The sequence below is a fragment of the Triturus cristatus genome, chromosome 3_1, assembly GCF_964204655.1.
Source record: "Triturus cristatus chromosome 3_1, aTriCri1.1, whole genome shotgun sequence".
NCBI lineage: Eukaryota > Metazoa > Chordata > Amphibia > Caudata > Salamandridae > Triturus > Triturus cristatus.
Genome location: NC_140583.1, coordinates 728,591,015 through 728,607,852, shown reverse-complemented (window position 1 = coordinate 728,607,852; position 16,838 = coordinate 728,591,015). Strand labels below are relative to the sequence as shown.

At 51.1% G+C, this 16,838-nt stretch overlaps 1 protein-coding gene across 4 annotated transcripts in view; it reads left to right on the top strand.

Moving 5' to 3' along the window:
- The window catches only part of PIDD1 (p53-induced death domain protein 1), a 332,716-nt gene that overhangs the window by 265,397 nt on the left and 50,481 nt on the right, over positions 1-16,838 (top strand). For all 4 annotated transcript variants that reach the window (XM_085644874.1, XM_085644875.1, XM_085644876.1 and 1 more), the window contains one exon: positions 1,242-1,360. In XM_085644874.1, the coding sequence (XP_085501000.1) occupies positions 1,242-1,360 (119 nt within the window). The remainder of the gene's footprint in view (positions 1-1,241; positions 1,361-16,838) is intronic.

The window sequence follows — 16,838 nt, the reverse complement described above, 5'->3', positions numbered from 1 at the left end:
TTGCATTGCTGATTAACATAGGTAAAACAGTGATAAATCTAGCCCAAGAGTACGTGGGTTGGGAAATGGAAACACACATCTCAGAAAGCAGCCCTCCACTAAAATATTTATGAGGCTCAGGCAAGCATTCTGACAGCATCACTGCTGAATACCAAGAGTAGGCTAAATAAGGAGCCATTGCAATAAACTCCTTGGGAGTCTATAGGGAAGAGAACGTAGATGGCATTGGTCTAGGTCATTGATGGGTACATGCTTCTTTTAGTGAGCCTTCCTGTTCCAGTGATTGATTGTTTATCACTGGCTTTGTTCAGCCGGTACATCACTGAAGCTTATTGGGATCGACCCTCCCAAAGCAGTCAACACACCAAGAAAACATAAACAAGTTCTGGCTTCTATTCCCAAGTTTCTTGGGGAAAAAAATATTTTTATTAGGGGTTTTGGGTGCATAACTGAGAATGCAATCAAGAGTTATACATTGTCCTCACTGTATAAGGAAGCGACTTATACACCCCATATAAGGAAGTTTCTAGATTGCATTACCATTTCCACACGCTCCTGCCCTTTCTAGTGGAAGGCGGTAGTTAGGTCCAGTAGCATAATGTTCAAACCCTAACTTGCCCTTCCCCCTTTCCCCTTCAAGCAAAGTATGGGGAGGAGAGGGACTTTCAGGTAATGAATCAAAAAATACATCTGGAACATAGAGCTGCTCATTACATTTCTGCATTGAAATGTGTTCTAGTAATTCTGGGCTGCTTTGGTGTGTCAGAGGGCACCTGCTTGCTGTGGTTACCCCTTAAGTGCAGTGTGTCAATTTCTACAGAGGTAGTAAATAGACAACATTTTGGCTCGTTACTAGCAGACCCCAACTCACTCCCAGAACGAGCGGTGTGGCGCAGCGATCAGAGCGGCTTACTCCGGAACGCTGGGCTCATGGTTTGATCCCCGGCAGCAGCTCAGTTCAGCATCATGTGACTCTGGGCAATACCTCACTTAATCTCCCAACAGCCCTTCGGCGCCTAGATATCCTTAGGGGTGTTAGGTTTGCGCTTTACCAATGTGGAATTATTTATTAATATTTATTTATAGAAGCCCTTTGGAGAGTAGTTAGAACAGAACTTGAGTGGTAGGGGTAGCATGTCACTGGAGACATTAGTGGTAAATAACTGTCCATTCTGCGGATCCCGTTGGTATTGACTTACTGGATGCTTTTCTTCTCCCCTCTCCCCATCATCCTTCCCAAGATCGTCCAGATTGTGTGGATGGCAGAATTTCCTTCATCTTCTACTCACATATGAAGAACATGAAGGAGATCTATGTGAAGTCTGGCGTGAGCAGGAAGGAGCAGGCTGTGAAAGGGCAGGTAAGCTGAACGCAATTAATGCTAGAGCTGGTGATCTGTGCTATGTGATCGGTGAAAAGGTATCCAGGAACAGGAAACGTTTACCCAGGGAGAATTTATGTGGTGTTTGAAGAAAGTAAACTGAGGAAAACCACCTAGGACAGTATGCTTCTTTTGCTAATACTTAAAATAATGCAGTGATGCAGCCTGCTCCCACATCAGTACCTCAGTGGGAGCAAGAGGGTTGCTTACCATGGTTGAAGTAGGGCCAGTCAGTAATATTGTCAATTAGGGATTTACGAGAGAATTCCATTTTCTGCAAATGTATAAAATTTGTAGAAGCACAGTTTTTTAACATCACTTTTTATTGAGTTTTCATCATAAAACAGTACATTTCCAACAATTGGTAGGTGTCACCTTGTTACAATTATTATTTACTACCACAACTAGGTGACATCATTTCTATAGCCATGCCCCAAATTCTTTACCAGGGTTTATCGAATTATCTTCCAAAACTGCCCATACCATAGAAACAGAAATGTAATGTAGTATTGAAACATTTGAGAAACTCTCTCCTTCCTCAACCTTCAAAGGCCATGATATACCTCTTTATCAAGAATCTTCTTATGGACTCTCTGATTCTGGGTCCAGCAAGAGTAAAACCTCTCCACTTAATATTTAAAAAGTGCCCCAGTGGACGTAATGTGTCCTCTGCGTTTTTGTAAGGGGCTTAGCTGCCATTGGTTGCCATCTGCTGATCTGTACTTTATAATTTCAGATAGATAATATTCTCTGAGGATATTTCTTTGACTCAGTTTTAAAGGATAATTTGTTTAATACGATGTCAACACCCTCATTAAATATTTGAATCTGAAAGAGACACGTTATTGATAGATTCCTTACCTTAGAATATCCCCAGGCGTCAGACTGGATCCAGAAACTTTTCGTCAGCAGTACCCCTGCGGGTCGGTAGGCATCGTTGTACGGCTCCGCGTACGCCGCTGGCGTCGTAGCAGCTGAGATGACGTCTGAGTTACTTAGACGCGCCCACGCACGCTGATGTCAGTTCTTTCTTTTTCCGCGCAGCAGCGCAGATCCGAGAGAGAACGGTACCCCTAGTTAAAAGTTTTAACTTGGTTTCTGACAACTTGTTTTGTCATGTACTTGACTCCTGGTGCAATCGGGATGCCCGGGTTTAAGTCCTGTAGGGCCTGCCGTCGAAACATGACAGTATCGGACCCTCACGACGTGTGTCCCTTCTGCTTGGGGCACGCCCATGACCCCGAGGCGTGCCCCGATTGTCGGGCCATGGCGCCGAAAGCTTTGCGGGAGCGTTCCCGAAAGTTGTTGGAGGTCCGGCAATCGGTTCCGCGCCGATCGAGGTCCCGATCCCGTGGGAGGTCAAGGGACCTGTCGCAGAGCCATCAGCATCGCTCGTCGAAATCGGGGACAGGTAAGTTTAGGCACCATAAAAAGTTGAAGAAGCAACGTCGCTCTTCCTCTACCCCTCACCGGTCATGGGACGCGGTGAAGGGAGTGGGCGGTAACTCCCCCGCGGCTCCGTTGGAGCCTCCGTTGTTGCCTGCAGCCTACCCACCCTTTCCGAGCCCGCACGCGACTTCGGATGAGGTGCAGGCCTTCATGTCGGCCTTGCGCCATTTGTTTGCCCCGCCGGGTCCCTCCGGAGCGCCTTCGGGCCCCGCGGATCCATCGGAAGAGTTTGCCTCCGTGCTGCCGCCTCTGGCCTCGGCTACGCCGGCACCATACCCTACGGCGGCGCCGGCTCTGGCCCGGCTCGGGTCTCTGCACCGGCCCTGGATCTGGCTTTGGCGCCGCCGCTGACGCCGGACGGCGCCGAACTGGTACTGGTATCTTACCCTCCCATTCCATTTCTTGGAGGGGAGTTTATCCTATTTCCCAGGGCACCGCGTCCTTACTGGCCTCTTCAGCAACCGGTGGACGAAAGAGAGTACTGGGAGGGATCTGTGGACCCTCTTGCGGCACAATGCGAGGATGAGCCTGAATGGGAAGGAGATGTGGAGGGTCCAGTGTGGATTTCTCTCCACACCCTCGTACCACACCCTGGTAATCTGTCCCCTTCTTCCATGGCCACGGAGGAGGTTGGAACTTTTTCAGTGGTGCTGCGTAGGGCAGCTGAGGCTCTTAACCTCGAGCTCCCTTCTGTACCTATCAGGACTAATCTGACTGAGGTCCTGCAGCCGCAGTCCTCCTCTGCAGAGCTGTTACTGCCCTTTAATGAAGCGCTTACTGATATCCTTTTAGGCACCTGGATCAAACCTAACACAGGAGATCCGGTGTGGCGCGCCACCATCGCCCGGCGCCGGGCGATCCCAGCTTTCTCACAGAACACCTGAGATCTGGTTGTCCAGGCTTCTACCTCGCCGAGTGCGTTCCCTTCTGCTCCTCCGGACAAGGAATCTAGGAAACTGGAGCAATTTGGGAAAAAGATTTTCACATCTGCCAGCTCTGGGTTGCGGGTGGTGATTACTGCGTGCCTGCTAGGCCGCTATTGCCATTCTGTGTGGGACACTGTGGCACAGGTGCTGCATCAGTGCCCTGTTGAAGCACGGGTGGTTCTCTCCCAAGCCATTACCGAAGACAGAGATGCTGCAAAATGTACTAATCGTTGTGGGCTTGACACGGCCGATTCTCTCGGTAGTGCACTCTCCACAACTGTGGCGCTCCGTCGTTATGCTTGGCTCCAAACTACTTGCTTCTCTGGGGATGTCCAGAACACCCTGTTGGACATGCCCTTTGATGGTACACGCCTCTTTGGTGATAAGGCGGATAGCACCCTGGAACGTTTTAAGGACTCTCGGGCTGCGGCCCAGTCCTTGGGTCTCGCCACCATGCGTACTCCCTCGGGGTCCGCTTTTCGGTCCTTTCGAGGTCAAGGTCGGGGCACCCAGGCGGGTTCTTTTCAGACCTGCAAAGCTGCACAGCCACAGCGGACGTGGGGCCCGCCGTGGTGGATCCCGAGGACAGCGGACGAGTCAGTCCACCACCTCCCCTGCCGCCGCCGCCTCTAAACCTTCCTAGTCCGGTGTTTCAGGCCCACCTGACGCCAGTGGGTGGCAGGACTCGCCATCACCTTCCCGCTCCATAACCTCGGACAGGTGGGTTCTGTAAATAGTCTGTTGGGGCTACTCCCTTTACTTCGAATCTACCCCTCCAGCATTGCCACCTCAGTACCACGGCATGTCGGGGGAACACTTGTCACTTCTCCAGCAGGAAGTTACGGCCCTCTTGGCCAAGGTGACCATCGAGCGCGTTCCGATGCCAGAAGTAGGTCGTGGTTGTTACTCCCACTACTTCTTGGTTCCGAAGAGGGACAAAGGTCTGCGCCCTATCTTAGACCTCCGGAACGTCAATTGCTTCCTCCGGAAGGAGAAGTTCAAGATGCTCACGCTTGCTCAGGTCTTGTCTGCCCTAGACCCGCAAGACTGGCTGGTAGCGTTGGACTTGCAGGATGCTTGTTTTCATATCCCCATCCTGCCAGCCCACCGGCGTTACCTACAGTGGGCCACAAGCCCTTTCAGTTCACCGTGCTCCCTTTCGGCCTTACCAGCGCCCCTCTGGTGTTCATGAAAGTGATGGCGGTGGTCGCAGCTAATCTGCGCAGATCAGGGGTATCAGTCTTCCCCTAGCTCGACGACTGGCTGTTGAAGGCGGGCTCGCCCTAGGCAGTCGTCTCCCACCTCCAGACTACGGCCGACCTCCTGTATTTGCTGGGGTTTTCCATCAATGTGCCGAAGTCGCACCTGATTCCCTCTCAGAAGCTCCTCTTCATCGGAGCAGTTCTGCATACGGCGCAGTTTTGGGTTTATCCTCCCGAACAGCAAGCTATGATTCCGATCTTTCGGCCCTGGTCCTTGATTTCGGTCAGGAAGACCCTGAGGCTGCTGGGCCTCATGACCTCCTGCATCCTGCTAATCGATCATGCCAGATGGCATATGCGGGCTCTGCAGTGGGACCTGAAGTTCCAGTGGACGCAGCATCTGGGGAACCTGTCCGACTACGTCCAGATCTCGGAGGGCACTGCACAGGACTTGCAGTGGTGGCTCACGAACCAGCATTGGGTCAGCGGCAGATCCCTCTCCCTTCCCCAACTGGAGCACACAGTAGTGACGGACGCGTCCCTCCTGGGATGGGGCGGCCACATGGGAGAGGCGGAGATCAGAGGTCTCTGGTCTCCGGCGTTGTCCAAGCTCCATATCAACCTTTTGGAGCTCAGGGCGATCCTACTTGCACTCAAAGCATTCCTTCCCTCTGTCAAGGGCAGAGTAGTGCAGGTGTTCACAGACAACACCACCGCCATGTGGTACTGCAACAAGCAAGGCGGGGTGGGGTCGTGGACCCTATGTCAGGAGGCTCTACGTCTCTGGACGTGGCTGGAACGTCAAGGCATTTCCTTGGTGGTTCAACACCTGGCAGGTACCCTGAACGCCAGGGCGGACGAACTCAGCCGCAGGTGTATGTTGGATCACGAATGGCATCTTCACTCGGAGGTGGTGCAAGGTCTCTTTCAGCAGTGGGGGAAACCTGGTTAGATCTATTCGCCACTGAAGAAAACTTGCAATGTCAGCAGTTCTGCACGTTGAAGTTTCTAAAGCGGCACTCGCTAGGCGACACTTTTCGTCGCGAGTGGAGTTGCGGTCTGTTGTACACCTTTCCGCCTATACCACTTCTGCTCAGAGTGCTGAAGAAGATGAGGCGTGACCGGGCCCAGTCTGGTGCCCAAGTCATTCTTGTGGCACCGGACTGGGCTCGAAGAGTTTGGTATCCTGAGCTACTCAGTATGAGCATGGATCCCCCGATCCGACTGCCTCTTCGGGAGGATCTCCTGTCGCAGCAACAGGGGACGGTCCTCCACCCGAGCCTGTCCAGCCTCCACCTCCTTGCGTGGAGATTGAGCGGCGACAGCTGATTCCATTTGACTTGCCTCCCGAAGTCTGTAATGTGATTCTGGCAGCCAGGCGCCCCTCCACTAAAACGGTATACGCCTGTCGGTGGAAACAATTTGTGGCATGGTGCACAGCAAAATCTGTTGATCCTCTTGCTGCCCCTCTTTCTGAGATCCTATTGTTCCTCCTTTCTTTGGCCCAGCAGGGCTCTGCTTTGGGCACTATCAAGGGCTACCTTTCTGGTCTTTCAGCCTTTCTTAGGTTGCCTGATCAGCCCTCTCTTTTCAAGTCCCCGGTTGTCAATCGATTTCTCAAAGGCTTTACTCACCTTTTCCCTCCTACTCCTTTTGTGATGCCTCAATGGGACTTGAACCTGGTTCTCACATATCTGATGTGCGCTCCATTTGAGCCTCTTCATAACTGTCCTTTGCGGTTATTGACTTTGAAAACTGTCTTCCTTGTGGCCATCACCTCCGCTTGGCGGGTGAGTTAGCTCCAGGCTCTTTCCTGCAAACCTCCTTTCCTGGCGATTCATCCGGACAAGGTTGTGCTTCGACCGCGTCTCTCCTTTCTACCTAAAGTAGTTTCTGCCTTTCATCTCGGGCAAACTGTAACTCTGCCCACTTTCTTTCCGCCTCCGCACCCTTCAATAGAAGAGGAGAGGCTCCACCGTCTGGACCCAAAACGTGCACTCTCGTTCTATCTCAACCACACACAACAGTTCCGGGTGGATGACCAGCTCTTTGTTGGCTACGTGGGCACCAAGAAAGGCCGGGCTGTGCACAAGCGAACTATCTCCAGATGGGTTGTCTTGTGCCCATCTGTGGAACTCCCTCCCGACTTCTATCAGAGGTTTTCAGAATCATTTGATATTTCGCAAGGCCTTGAAGACCTGCCTTTTCCCGGAGTAATTCTGGTTTGAGTTAGTTGGAGTAATTTTTGCACCTGTTCCTTTGGGAAGCGCTGAGACGCCCCGTCACTGGGGCAGCTATGCGCTGTATAAATCCGCAAATAAATAAATAAATTAAAGCCTGTTTATCTCTGGCTAAAAAGGAACCTCCGGTTGGGCTGCACGCCCATTCTACCAGGGGCGACGGCAGCTACCACAGCATTGGGATGCGGTGTCCCCCTTCAAGACATCTGTCAGGCGGCCACTTGGGCCTCGTTGCATACTTTCACTAAGCACTATTGCCTTGACAGTCAGGTCCGGAGAGACGGCTTCTTTGGCCGTTCAGTTCTCCGTGACTTTCTGGTGTAATCTCACTTCGCAGACCCACCACCGGGGTTGGTATTGCTTGGGTATGTATTCTAAGGTAGGAAATCTATCACTAACGTGTCTCTTTCAGATGCTGTAGTTACTTACTTGTGTAACGATATATCTGTAAGAGACATTAGTTAGTGATAGATTCCTTACCATCCTCCCCGTTCTGCGAACTGTTCTCTAGGGTTCAGGTCATCCCTTTCAGGGCCCTAGTTCTATTGCACCAGCAGTCGGTCTCTGGCATGGCTCTGTGCTTCTGGCGTGGAAAAGTTGTGTACAGAACTGACGTTAGCGCGTGGGCGCGTCTAAGTAGATCTGACGACGTCATCTCGGCGGCTACGATGCCAGCGACGTACACGGAGCCGTATGATGACGCCTACTGACGCGCAGGGGTACTGCTGACGAAAACATTCTGGATCCAGTCCGACGCCTTGGGATATTCTAAGGTAAGGAATCTATCACTAACTAATGTCTCTTACAGATATATCGTTAGACAAGTAATTAACTTATGCATCTGAAAGAAACACGTTAGTTATAGATTCCTTATCTTAGAATTACCCCCAGTCATCAGACTGGATCCAGAAAGTTTTTTCGTCAACAGTCCCTCTGCGCGTCGGAAGCTGGCATCGGTCTGCTCCGCGTCTGTTGTGGTGGTCGTCGGGATGACGCCGCAGCAGCTACTTAGATGCTGCCCTCGCGCGCTGACGTCAGTTCTTTCTTTTTCCGCGCCAGCCAGCGCAGATCCGGGAAGAGCGGTACCTCCGTCATTTTTTGCCTAACTTTTTCTCGACTTTTGTCGACTTCTTTTTCGAGTGTTCGACTCCAACGGTGCAGGAGGGATGCCCGGTTTCAAGGCCTGCGGATCCTGTCATCGCATGATGTCTGTGACGGATCCGCACCGCGTGTTTTTTTTTTTTGCCTGGAGTGCGACCAAGACCCCAAGTCTTCGACTTCTCCTCGTCGGTCGGGCGATCCGATGAGGCACGCGGGTGGTGCCCCTTCCGCGGCTCCGCACGCAGAGCCAGCAGAGTCGACTCAGAGTTTCCCTCCCTTTCCGGGACCCGGAGCGACTCCCGCCCAGCTTCATACGTTCTACGAGGCAATGCATGCCATCTTTTGGCGGACCGACCTTCAGGCCCGCGGACTTGGGTGGGGGGCCTAGGTCTTTGCTGCCAGCGGCTCCAGCACCGCAGGCTGCCCTTAGATCCAGGCCTGGATCCGGATCAGCGCCGGTTGACCTCGTTACACCTCCACCGGCGCCGCTTCCGACGGCACCACTAGCGCGTTCGACGCCGATCGGCATACCGACCCGCGTTAACCCTGGCCTCCATCTCGACGTGAACGCGGAGCCGGACCGATGCCGGACCCGGCACCGAGTGGGGTTTTTGTGCCCCTGTTAACTCCTAGAGCCTCTTTTCACCCTGAGTGGCATCCAGACAATGAGGAGGAGGACTGTGAGGGGTTTGGTGACCCTTTAACTGCCCAGCTAGGTTCTGACCAGGACTGGAGTGAGAAACTGGGGGATGCCAGTGGTCTCGACACTTCCCCTGACCTTGGCATGTTGTCTCCTCCTACCGTGGCTACGGAGGAAGGAGCGTCGTACGCAGTGGTGTTGCGTAGGGCGGCCGAGGCCCTCAACCTCGAGCTTCCTATGGTGGCGGTCAGGATTAACCTCCTTACAGAGGTTCTTCAACCAGCTGGGAGCTCTTCAGAGCCCCTGCTGCCGTTTAATGAGGCCCTCACCGACGTCCTTTTGGGCACATGGTCCAGGCATAACACGGGGGCTCCCGTGGACAGGATGATTGCCCAATGCCACCGCCCAGCTCTGGGCGACCCAACTTTCCTCTCACAACACCCCACCCCAGAGAGCTTGTAGTCCAAGCCTCCACTTCCAAAGCGCCTTCCCCACTGCTCACTGCTCCACCGGAAAGGGAATCCAAGAAGCTGGACCCCCTTGGTAAGAACATTTTCTCTTCCAGCAGCTTAGGACTGCGGTCCGTAAGCACGCTTGTCTCTTGGGCTGTTATTCCCACTCGGTGTGGTATACGGTGGCGCAAGTGCTGCCTCAGTGTCCGGAGGAGGCCCGGGCAGTGCTCTCCCAGGCTATTGCCACCGGGAGTGATGCAGCAAAGTTTACAATACGTTGTGCGCTGGACACTGCCGAGACTATGAGCATAACTATTTCCACGTCAGTAGCGCTTCGTCGCTACGCCTAGATAAGGTCCACTGGCTTTTCAGGATGTCCAGTACTTGATGGACATGCCCTTTGATGGCCGTCGCCTTTTTGGCCACAAAGCAGACAACGCTCTAGAGCGTTTCAAGGACTCACGGGCTATGGCCAAGTCCTTGGGCCTCTCCACCCACCCTGCGCAGTCTGTTTTTCGCCCCTTTCGTGGCCACGGAAGGGGTGCCCCGCTACGTCCCTCCCAGAGCCACAGGCTGCAGCAAGTTACCCAATCTTCGCACAGCCGGGGACTAGGGAACAACCATCGTGGTTCCGGGGGCCAGCGGGCAGGTCAGTCCACCAACCACCCCCCTCTGCAGCAGCCTCCAAACCCTCCTAGTCTGACCTTCCAGGCCCATCAAACGCCAGTGGGCGACAGGATCCGTCATCACCTCCTCCACTGGCGCACCATCACGTCGGACAGGTGGGTTTTGCAAATAGTCCGAAGGGGCTACTCCCTCCCCTTCAAGACTACCCCTCCAGCTATGCCACAGAGATACCACCGCATGTCGGATAATCATCTGGCTCTTCTCCAGCAGGAAGTTATGGCTCTCTTGGCCAAGGGAGCCATCAAACGCGTTCCTGTCCCAGAAGTAGGTTGTGGTTGTTACTCCCACTACTTTCTGGTTCCCAGGAAGGACAAGGGCCTGCGTCCTATATTGGACCTCAGGAACATCAATCGCTTCCTCCGGAAGGAGAAGTTCAAGATGTTGACGCGTGGTCAGATCTTGTCTGCCCTCGACCCGGAAGACTGGATGGTAGCATTGGACTTGCAGGACGCTTATTTTCACATCCCCGTCCTGCCGGCCAACCGGCGTTACCTACGGTTCACAGTGGGCCACAAGCATTTTCTATTTACCGTGCTCCCCTTTGGCCTTACCAACGGCCCTCGGGTGTTCACAAAAGTGATGGTGGTGGTCGCAGCTCATCTGCGCAGATCAGGGGTTTCAGTCTTCCCCTATCTCGACGACTGGCTGTTGAAGGCGGGCTCCCCCAGGCAGTCGTCTCCCACCTCCAGACTACAGCCGACCTCCTGCATTCGATGGGGTTCTCCATCAATGTGCCGAAGTCACACCTGATTCCCTCTCAGAAGCTCCTCTTCATCGGAGTGGTTCTGGACACGACATGGTTTCGGGTCCATCCACCCGAACAGCGAGTCTAGGATATTTGGGCTATGATTCCGATTATTCAGCCTCTATCCTGGGTTCCAGTCAGAATGACTCTGGGGCTGCAGGGCCTCATGGCCTCCTGCATCCTGCTGGTAGATCATGCCAGGTGGCATATGCGGGCTCTTCAGTGGGACCTGAAGTTCCAGTGGGCGCAGCATCAGGGGAATCTGTCCGATTGCGTCCAGATCTCGGAGGGCACTGCACAACAACTGCAGTGGTAGCTCACGAACCAGGATTGGGTCAATGGCACATCCCTTTCCCTTCCTCAACCAGACCAAACTGTGGTGACGGACGCCTCCCTTCTGGGATGGGGCAGCCACATGGGAGGGGCGGAGATCAGAGGCCTCTGGTCTCCAGCAGAGTCTGGGCTTCACATCAACCTTCTGGAGCTCCGGGCGATTAGTCTTGCACTGAAAGCATTCCCTCCCTCTGTCCGGGGAAGAGTAGTGCAGGTGTTCACGGACAACACCACTGCCCTGTGGTACTGCAACAAACAGGGCGGGGTGGGGTCGTGGACCCTATGTCAGGAGGCCCTTTGCCTCTGGACATGGCTGGAACATCAGGCCATATCCCTGGTGGTTCAACACCTGTCAGGTTCCCTGAATGCCAGGGCGGACAAACTCAGCCGCAGGTGTATGATGGATCACGAATGGCACCTTCACTCGGATGTGGTGCAAGGTCTCTTTCAACAGTGGGGAGAGCCTTGGTTAGATCTATTCGCCACCGAAGAGAACGCTCAATGTCAGCAATTCTGCGCGTTGGAATTTCCAAGCCGACATTCGCTAGGCAAAGCTTTTCATCGCGAGTGGAGTTGCGGTCTGTTGTACGCCTTTCTGCCTATACCACTTCTGCCCAGAGAGCTGAAGAAGATCAGGCGCGACCTGGCCCAAGTCATTCCTGTGGCTCCGGATTGGGCACAAAGAGTCTGGTATCCCGATCTGCTCAACAAGGCCATCAATCCTTCGATCAGCCTGCCTCTGCGGGAGGATCTTCTGTCGCAGCAGCAGGGGACGGTCCTCCACCCGAACCTGTCCAGTCTCCACCTCCTTTCGTGGAGATTGAGAGGCGGCAGTTGACGTCTTTCGACCTGCCTCCCAAAGTCTGTGACGTAATCTTGGCAGCCAGGAGTCCCTCCACTAAGACGGCATATGCCTGTCGGTGGAACAAGATTGTGGCATGGTGCACAGCAAAGGCTGTGGATCCCCTTTCTGCCTCTTTCTGAAGTTCTCTTGTTCCTTCTTTCTTTAGCCCAGCAGGGCTCTGCTCTGGGTATTATCGAGGGCTATCTTTCAGCCATCTCTGCCTTCCTTCGGCTGCCAGCTCAACCTTCTCTTTTCAAGTCCCCGATGGTTAACCGTTTCTTAAAAGGCTTAACACATCTCTTTCCTCCAATCCCCTTCATTATCCCTCAGTGGGACTTGAATCTTGTTCTTACCTATTTGATGTGCGCTCCTTTTGAGCCGCTTCATAACTGTCCTTTAAGACTCTTGACTCTTAAGACCGCTTTCCTGGTAGCCACCACTTCTGCTAAAAGGGTGAGTGAGCTCCAGGCCCTTTCTTCCAAACCTCCTTTCCTGTCTGTCCATCCGGACAAGGTGGTTCTCAGGACCCGTCAATCCTTCCTTCCTAAGGTGGTCACTGCCTTCCACATCGGGCAGACCATCACTTTGCCCACCTTCTTTCCGCCTCCGCTTCCTTCGAAGGAGGAAGAGAGGCTCCGCCGTCTGGACCCAAAACATGCGCTCTCTTTCTATCTGGATCGCACAAAACAGTTCCGGGTGGATGACCAACTCTTTGTTGACTACGTGGGCGCCAAGAAAGGTCTGGCCGTACACAAACGCATCATTTCTCGATGGGTCATTTTGTATATTAAGGCCTGCTATTCTCTGGCTAAAAAGGAGCCTCCGGTCAGGCTACGTGCCCATTCCACCAGGGCGACGGCGGCCACTACTGCCTGGGGAAGAGGAGTTCCTCTAAATGACATCTGTCAGGTGGCCACGTGGGTATCGCTGCACACGTTTAAGAAACACTACTGCCTGGACAGCCAAGTCTGGAGAGACGGCTTCTTTGGCCGTTCTGTTCTCCAGGACTTTCTGGTGTGATCTTGGTTTGCAGACCCACCACCGGGGTTGGTATTGCTGGGGTATCTATTCTAAGGTAAGGAATCTATAACTAACGTTTTCTTTCAGATGAACAAGTTACTTACCTTCGATAATGCTATATCTGTAAGAAACATTAGTTAGTTATAGATTCCTTACCTCCCCACCCATACTCCACGTTCTGCGAACTGATTTCTAAGGTTAAGGATATCGTTTCAGGGCCATAGTTTTGTTCACCAGTGGTCAGTGTCTTGCATGACTCTGCGTTTCTGTCACGGAAAGTCGTGTACAGAACTGACGTCAGCACGCGAGGGCGGCGTCTAAGTAGCTGCTGTGACGTCACCCCGACGACCTCGACGCGACAATGGATACGGAGCCAACCGACGCCACCTTCCGACGTGCAGAGGTACTGCTGACGAAAAAACTTTCCGAATCCAGTCTGACGCCTGGGGGTAATTCTAAGGTAAGGAATCTATAACTAACTAAGGTTTCTTACCGTTACTGAAGGTAAGTAACTTGTTTGTTTTGCTGCCCTTTTATCTCGACTGCAGGAGGCTAATGCCATTGCTGATTAAGAGCTTCTCCTGCAGTTCTCTTTCTGGCCTCTCCCTCCTAAATTACATCATTAATATTACAATAATTCAATTGCAATACTATCATTTATTTGCATTCCAGAGTCATTGCTTACTGGACATGTTCTCACATGTAGAGAGTCCCTGTGACAATCTACCAAGTCATGCCAGCACACAGAATTGCACATTACTTGTATGACAAACCGTAGACATGGAATTCTCAGTTTGTCACATTTTCCTGTTCATCACTGATGGACATTCCATGGTCTCTTTTCCCCACAACCTGTTATCTGTACCTAAATCTTCCCAAACTCTTTCTTGTACTAAATTGTTTCAATTTCCTCTGCATGTTCTTAATGTCACCCCTGTCATACTATGCCGTATTTTTGCTCTCTGTGCACACTTTTGGTAGTGGCATAGTTGTTCAATATTTATCAGGTCAAGAAGTGGCGATAAGGCTTCAGTTTCTTATGAACTGTCTATGCCACCATGGCAGAGCTCTTATTGAAGGCACTACACAGTGTATCAGACTCCTTTCGTGGCCGCAGAGGAGAAAGGGGCTCCTGGGCCTCAGTTGTCATTTGCAACTGATGTCCTGGGATGTGTTATTTTATTGCTGTGCAAGCTTGGCCCAGTACAACCCTTTCCACATGCTCATGGTAGTGAGGACGAACACTCACAGACCTCTCAGGGAGCTTGAGTGGTTAAGTTCAGCACTCAACAATCAGTCTACAGACAGATTAACTTTTATATCCCACCCATTGCTTGTGTTTTGTAAAAATAACTTATACAGCAGTAATCAATACTACACGGTTTAGTCCAGCATACATGGTGATGCCCCTGATCTCGATTCTCTTGTGGGTGATACATCCCCCACACATCCCCAGTGTTCACTGCCAACCTTATGACTCCCAGTAAAACTTGTGTAGAAATTTGAATAAGGCTTGGTGCCGATTACATTTTCCCACAATTCAAATGCTTAATCAATCATTGTTTGCTCTGGTTCTTACCCCCAGGTTCGTATTGGGTAAGAAGTTTTTAGTTCTTGAGCTTCCTCCAGGGCAAGCTTAGCAGTTCAGTCCCACCATTGCCAGAGGCCTGCAGGGATCATTTGCAGTATCACCGGTGCCTACCAAGAATATCGGGGCCAGCTTGCTTCTTCTCCAAGCCGTGGATGGTCTAGTTTTACAAAGCAGGCCCAGGCACCACCATGTGGATGCTTCTGGCAATTATAGTCCACTTTTGGGCTGACACGGAGGCTTGTCACGGCGACCCGGACCGGATTAGGGAACTTGGAGCCCACTGCTGGCTGGAATGCAAAGGGCCGCGTATTTGCCGCCTGACCTGGGCCATGCCATTACACATGACACAGAAGCTGCAGCCCCCACCTTTGCTGATAAATGCAGCCTGATGTGTGGATGTATGTAGACTTTCACGGTTCGCGACGGAAACTAGAGAGACTAGGAGTCTCTCTGAAGCATTTATTTCGTTTCGTAAAACTTTATTCGGCTATCAAAAGCAGCCATAAAAGTATATAATATATACAATAATAATGATTAAATTCATTTGCTGCGCTATTACATAATACTTTCCCTCACATTGATAGCTTTCAAAATAAATAGAGCAACATCATAACATACAAAAGGTCCACTTAGTCCACTTAGTGCTATTTTATGTGACCTAATATTCTGTGCAACAAGCATAGGTTTAAGATAAAACCCCTAAAATTCTGGTAAAATTTACAGAACAATAGAAAGTGCAGTGTGCTTTGTTTGCTTTGGCCGTTGCAAGGGCAAAGAGCTGTATCGGGTGGACGGGATTTCATAATTGGGAAAGCAACTAGGTAGTGTACAATTCTTACCAGCACCAAACGATGCTGCATATTAGTCACATATGATAAATGGCTATTTCCTCCCTCCCCCAAGTTCAAAGACTTATAAAAGGCAACTGTTAATTTGTTCCTATCGTCCATCGATCGTTGATCAAGTCTATACTGAAGAAAGGTTTCTTTAACCCTCCCTTTCGGTAGTAATTATACCTTTGTAGGATCCAACCAGATAGATAAATTGAACAGCCTAGAGAGGGAGGAGTTAATATACAGTAGCCAGGTGGTACTAAGTACATCATTCAAGGTTATACAGTCTAAAAAAATGGTTCCAGTAAAACCAGTTTCTTCCTTAGCCCATAATGAAGCCCACAATAACAGCGGTCTGGCTAAAAGGAGATCCTCTAAAAACTGTAGCCTGACCTCATGATGCAAAATAGTATTTGATACAGAAGAAGGTAGGCATAATAAACGTTTTAAAAAGCTGTTCTTTACTTGCAGGGACTTGCTATTTGTATAATCCCAGAGACCCAGAGAATTTACAAACCCCCTGTGATGCCCTGCTCATTTTAGCTTTGTTTAAAACGTGTTGTGACCATGAGCCATTGCCTGCAAATAAAATACCCAAATAATAAAACGGATTCACTAAAACAATTGGGGTAATATCAATAAAAAATGATTTACAGGATTTATGCTTAGTCCCACAAATCATGGTTACTGTTTTAGATTTGTTGATTACCATTTTCTTTAAAGTCGTAAAATCTGCGAAAGCATTCATTAGTCTCTGGATGCTAATATTACTGCATCATTGCCATATAACAATACAGGTATCGGCCGACCACCCGCCCGTGCCTGGACCGACTGCAGGTAATTATCTACCCCTTTGCTAAAAAGGGAAAATAATATTGGTGGTAGCACACACCCTTAACGAAGTCCTCGACCCACTTTAAATTTAGTTGAACAGTCCCCCTGGGGGCCAAACCGAATTTGACTAGTTAGGTTCTCCTAGAGACGGGAGAAAAACCAAATGATTGGCCTGGGTGCACCCAGGGAGCTCAGAGTTGACCAAAGTAAGTTATGGTCGACCAAATTGATGGCGCTACTTAAATTGGCAAAACATAATTAGCTCTAGTATATTTACCAATTAATGGCTCTAAATTGATACCTTGTTCAATAGTTCCCACTTGTTTTCTGGACCCAACCTCCAACCGGACTCTAACTCATTACTTTCAAGGAGGCGTCCAGGAGGAAAATGGGGCGATAGTTTTTTGGATCCGCTTTATCCCCTTTTTAGGTCGAGGACTACCGGTCTGCCGAAGGCAGAACCGGAAGTCGGAAGATTTAATGTTTTCTAGAGTGGCTATTTAGCCCGCCTCTCTTTTTGCTTCTCCTCCATTGGCTGGCTTCCTAAACGGAGGCCAGCC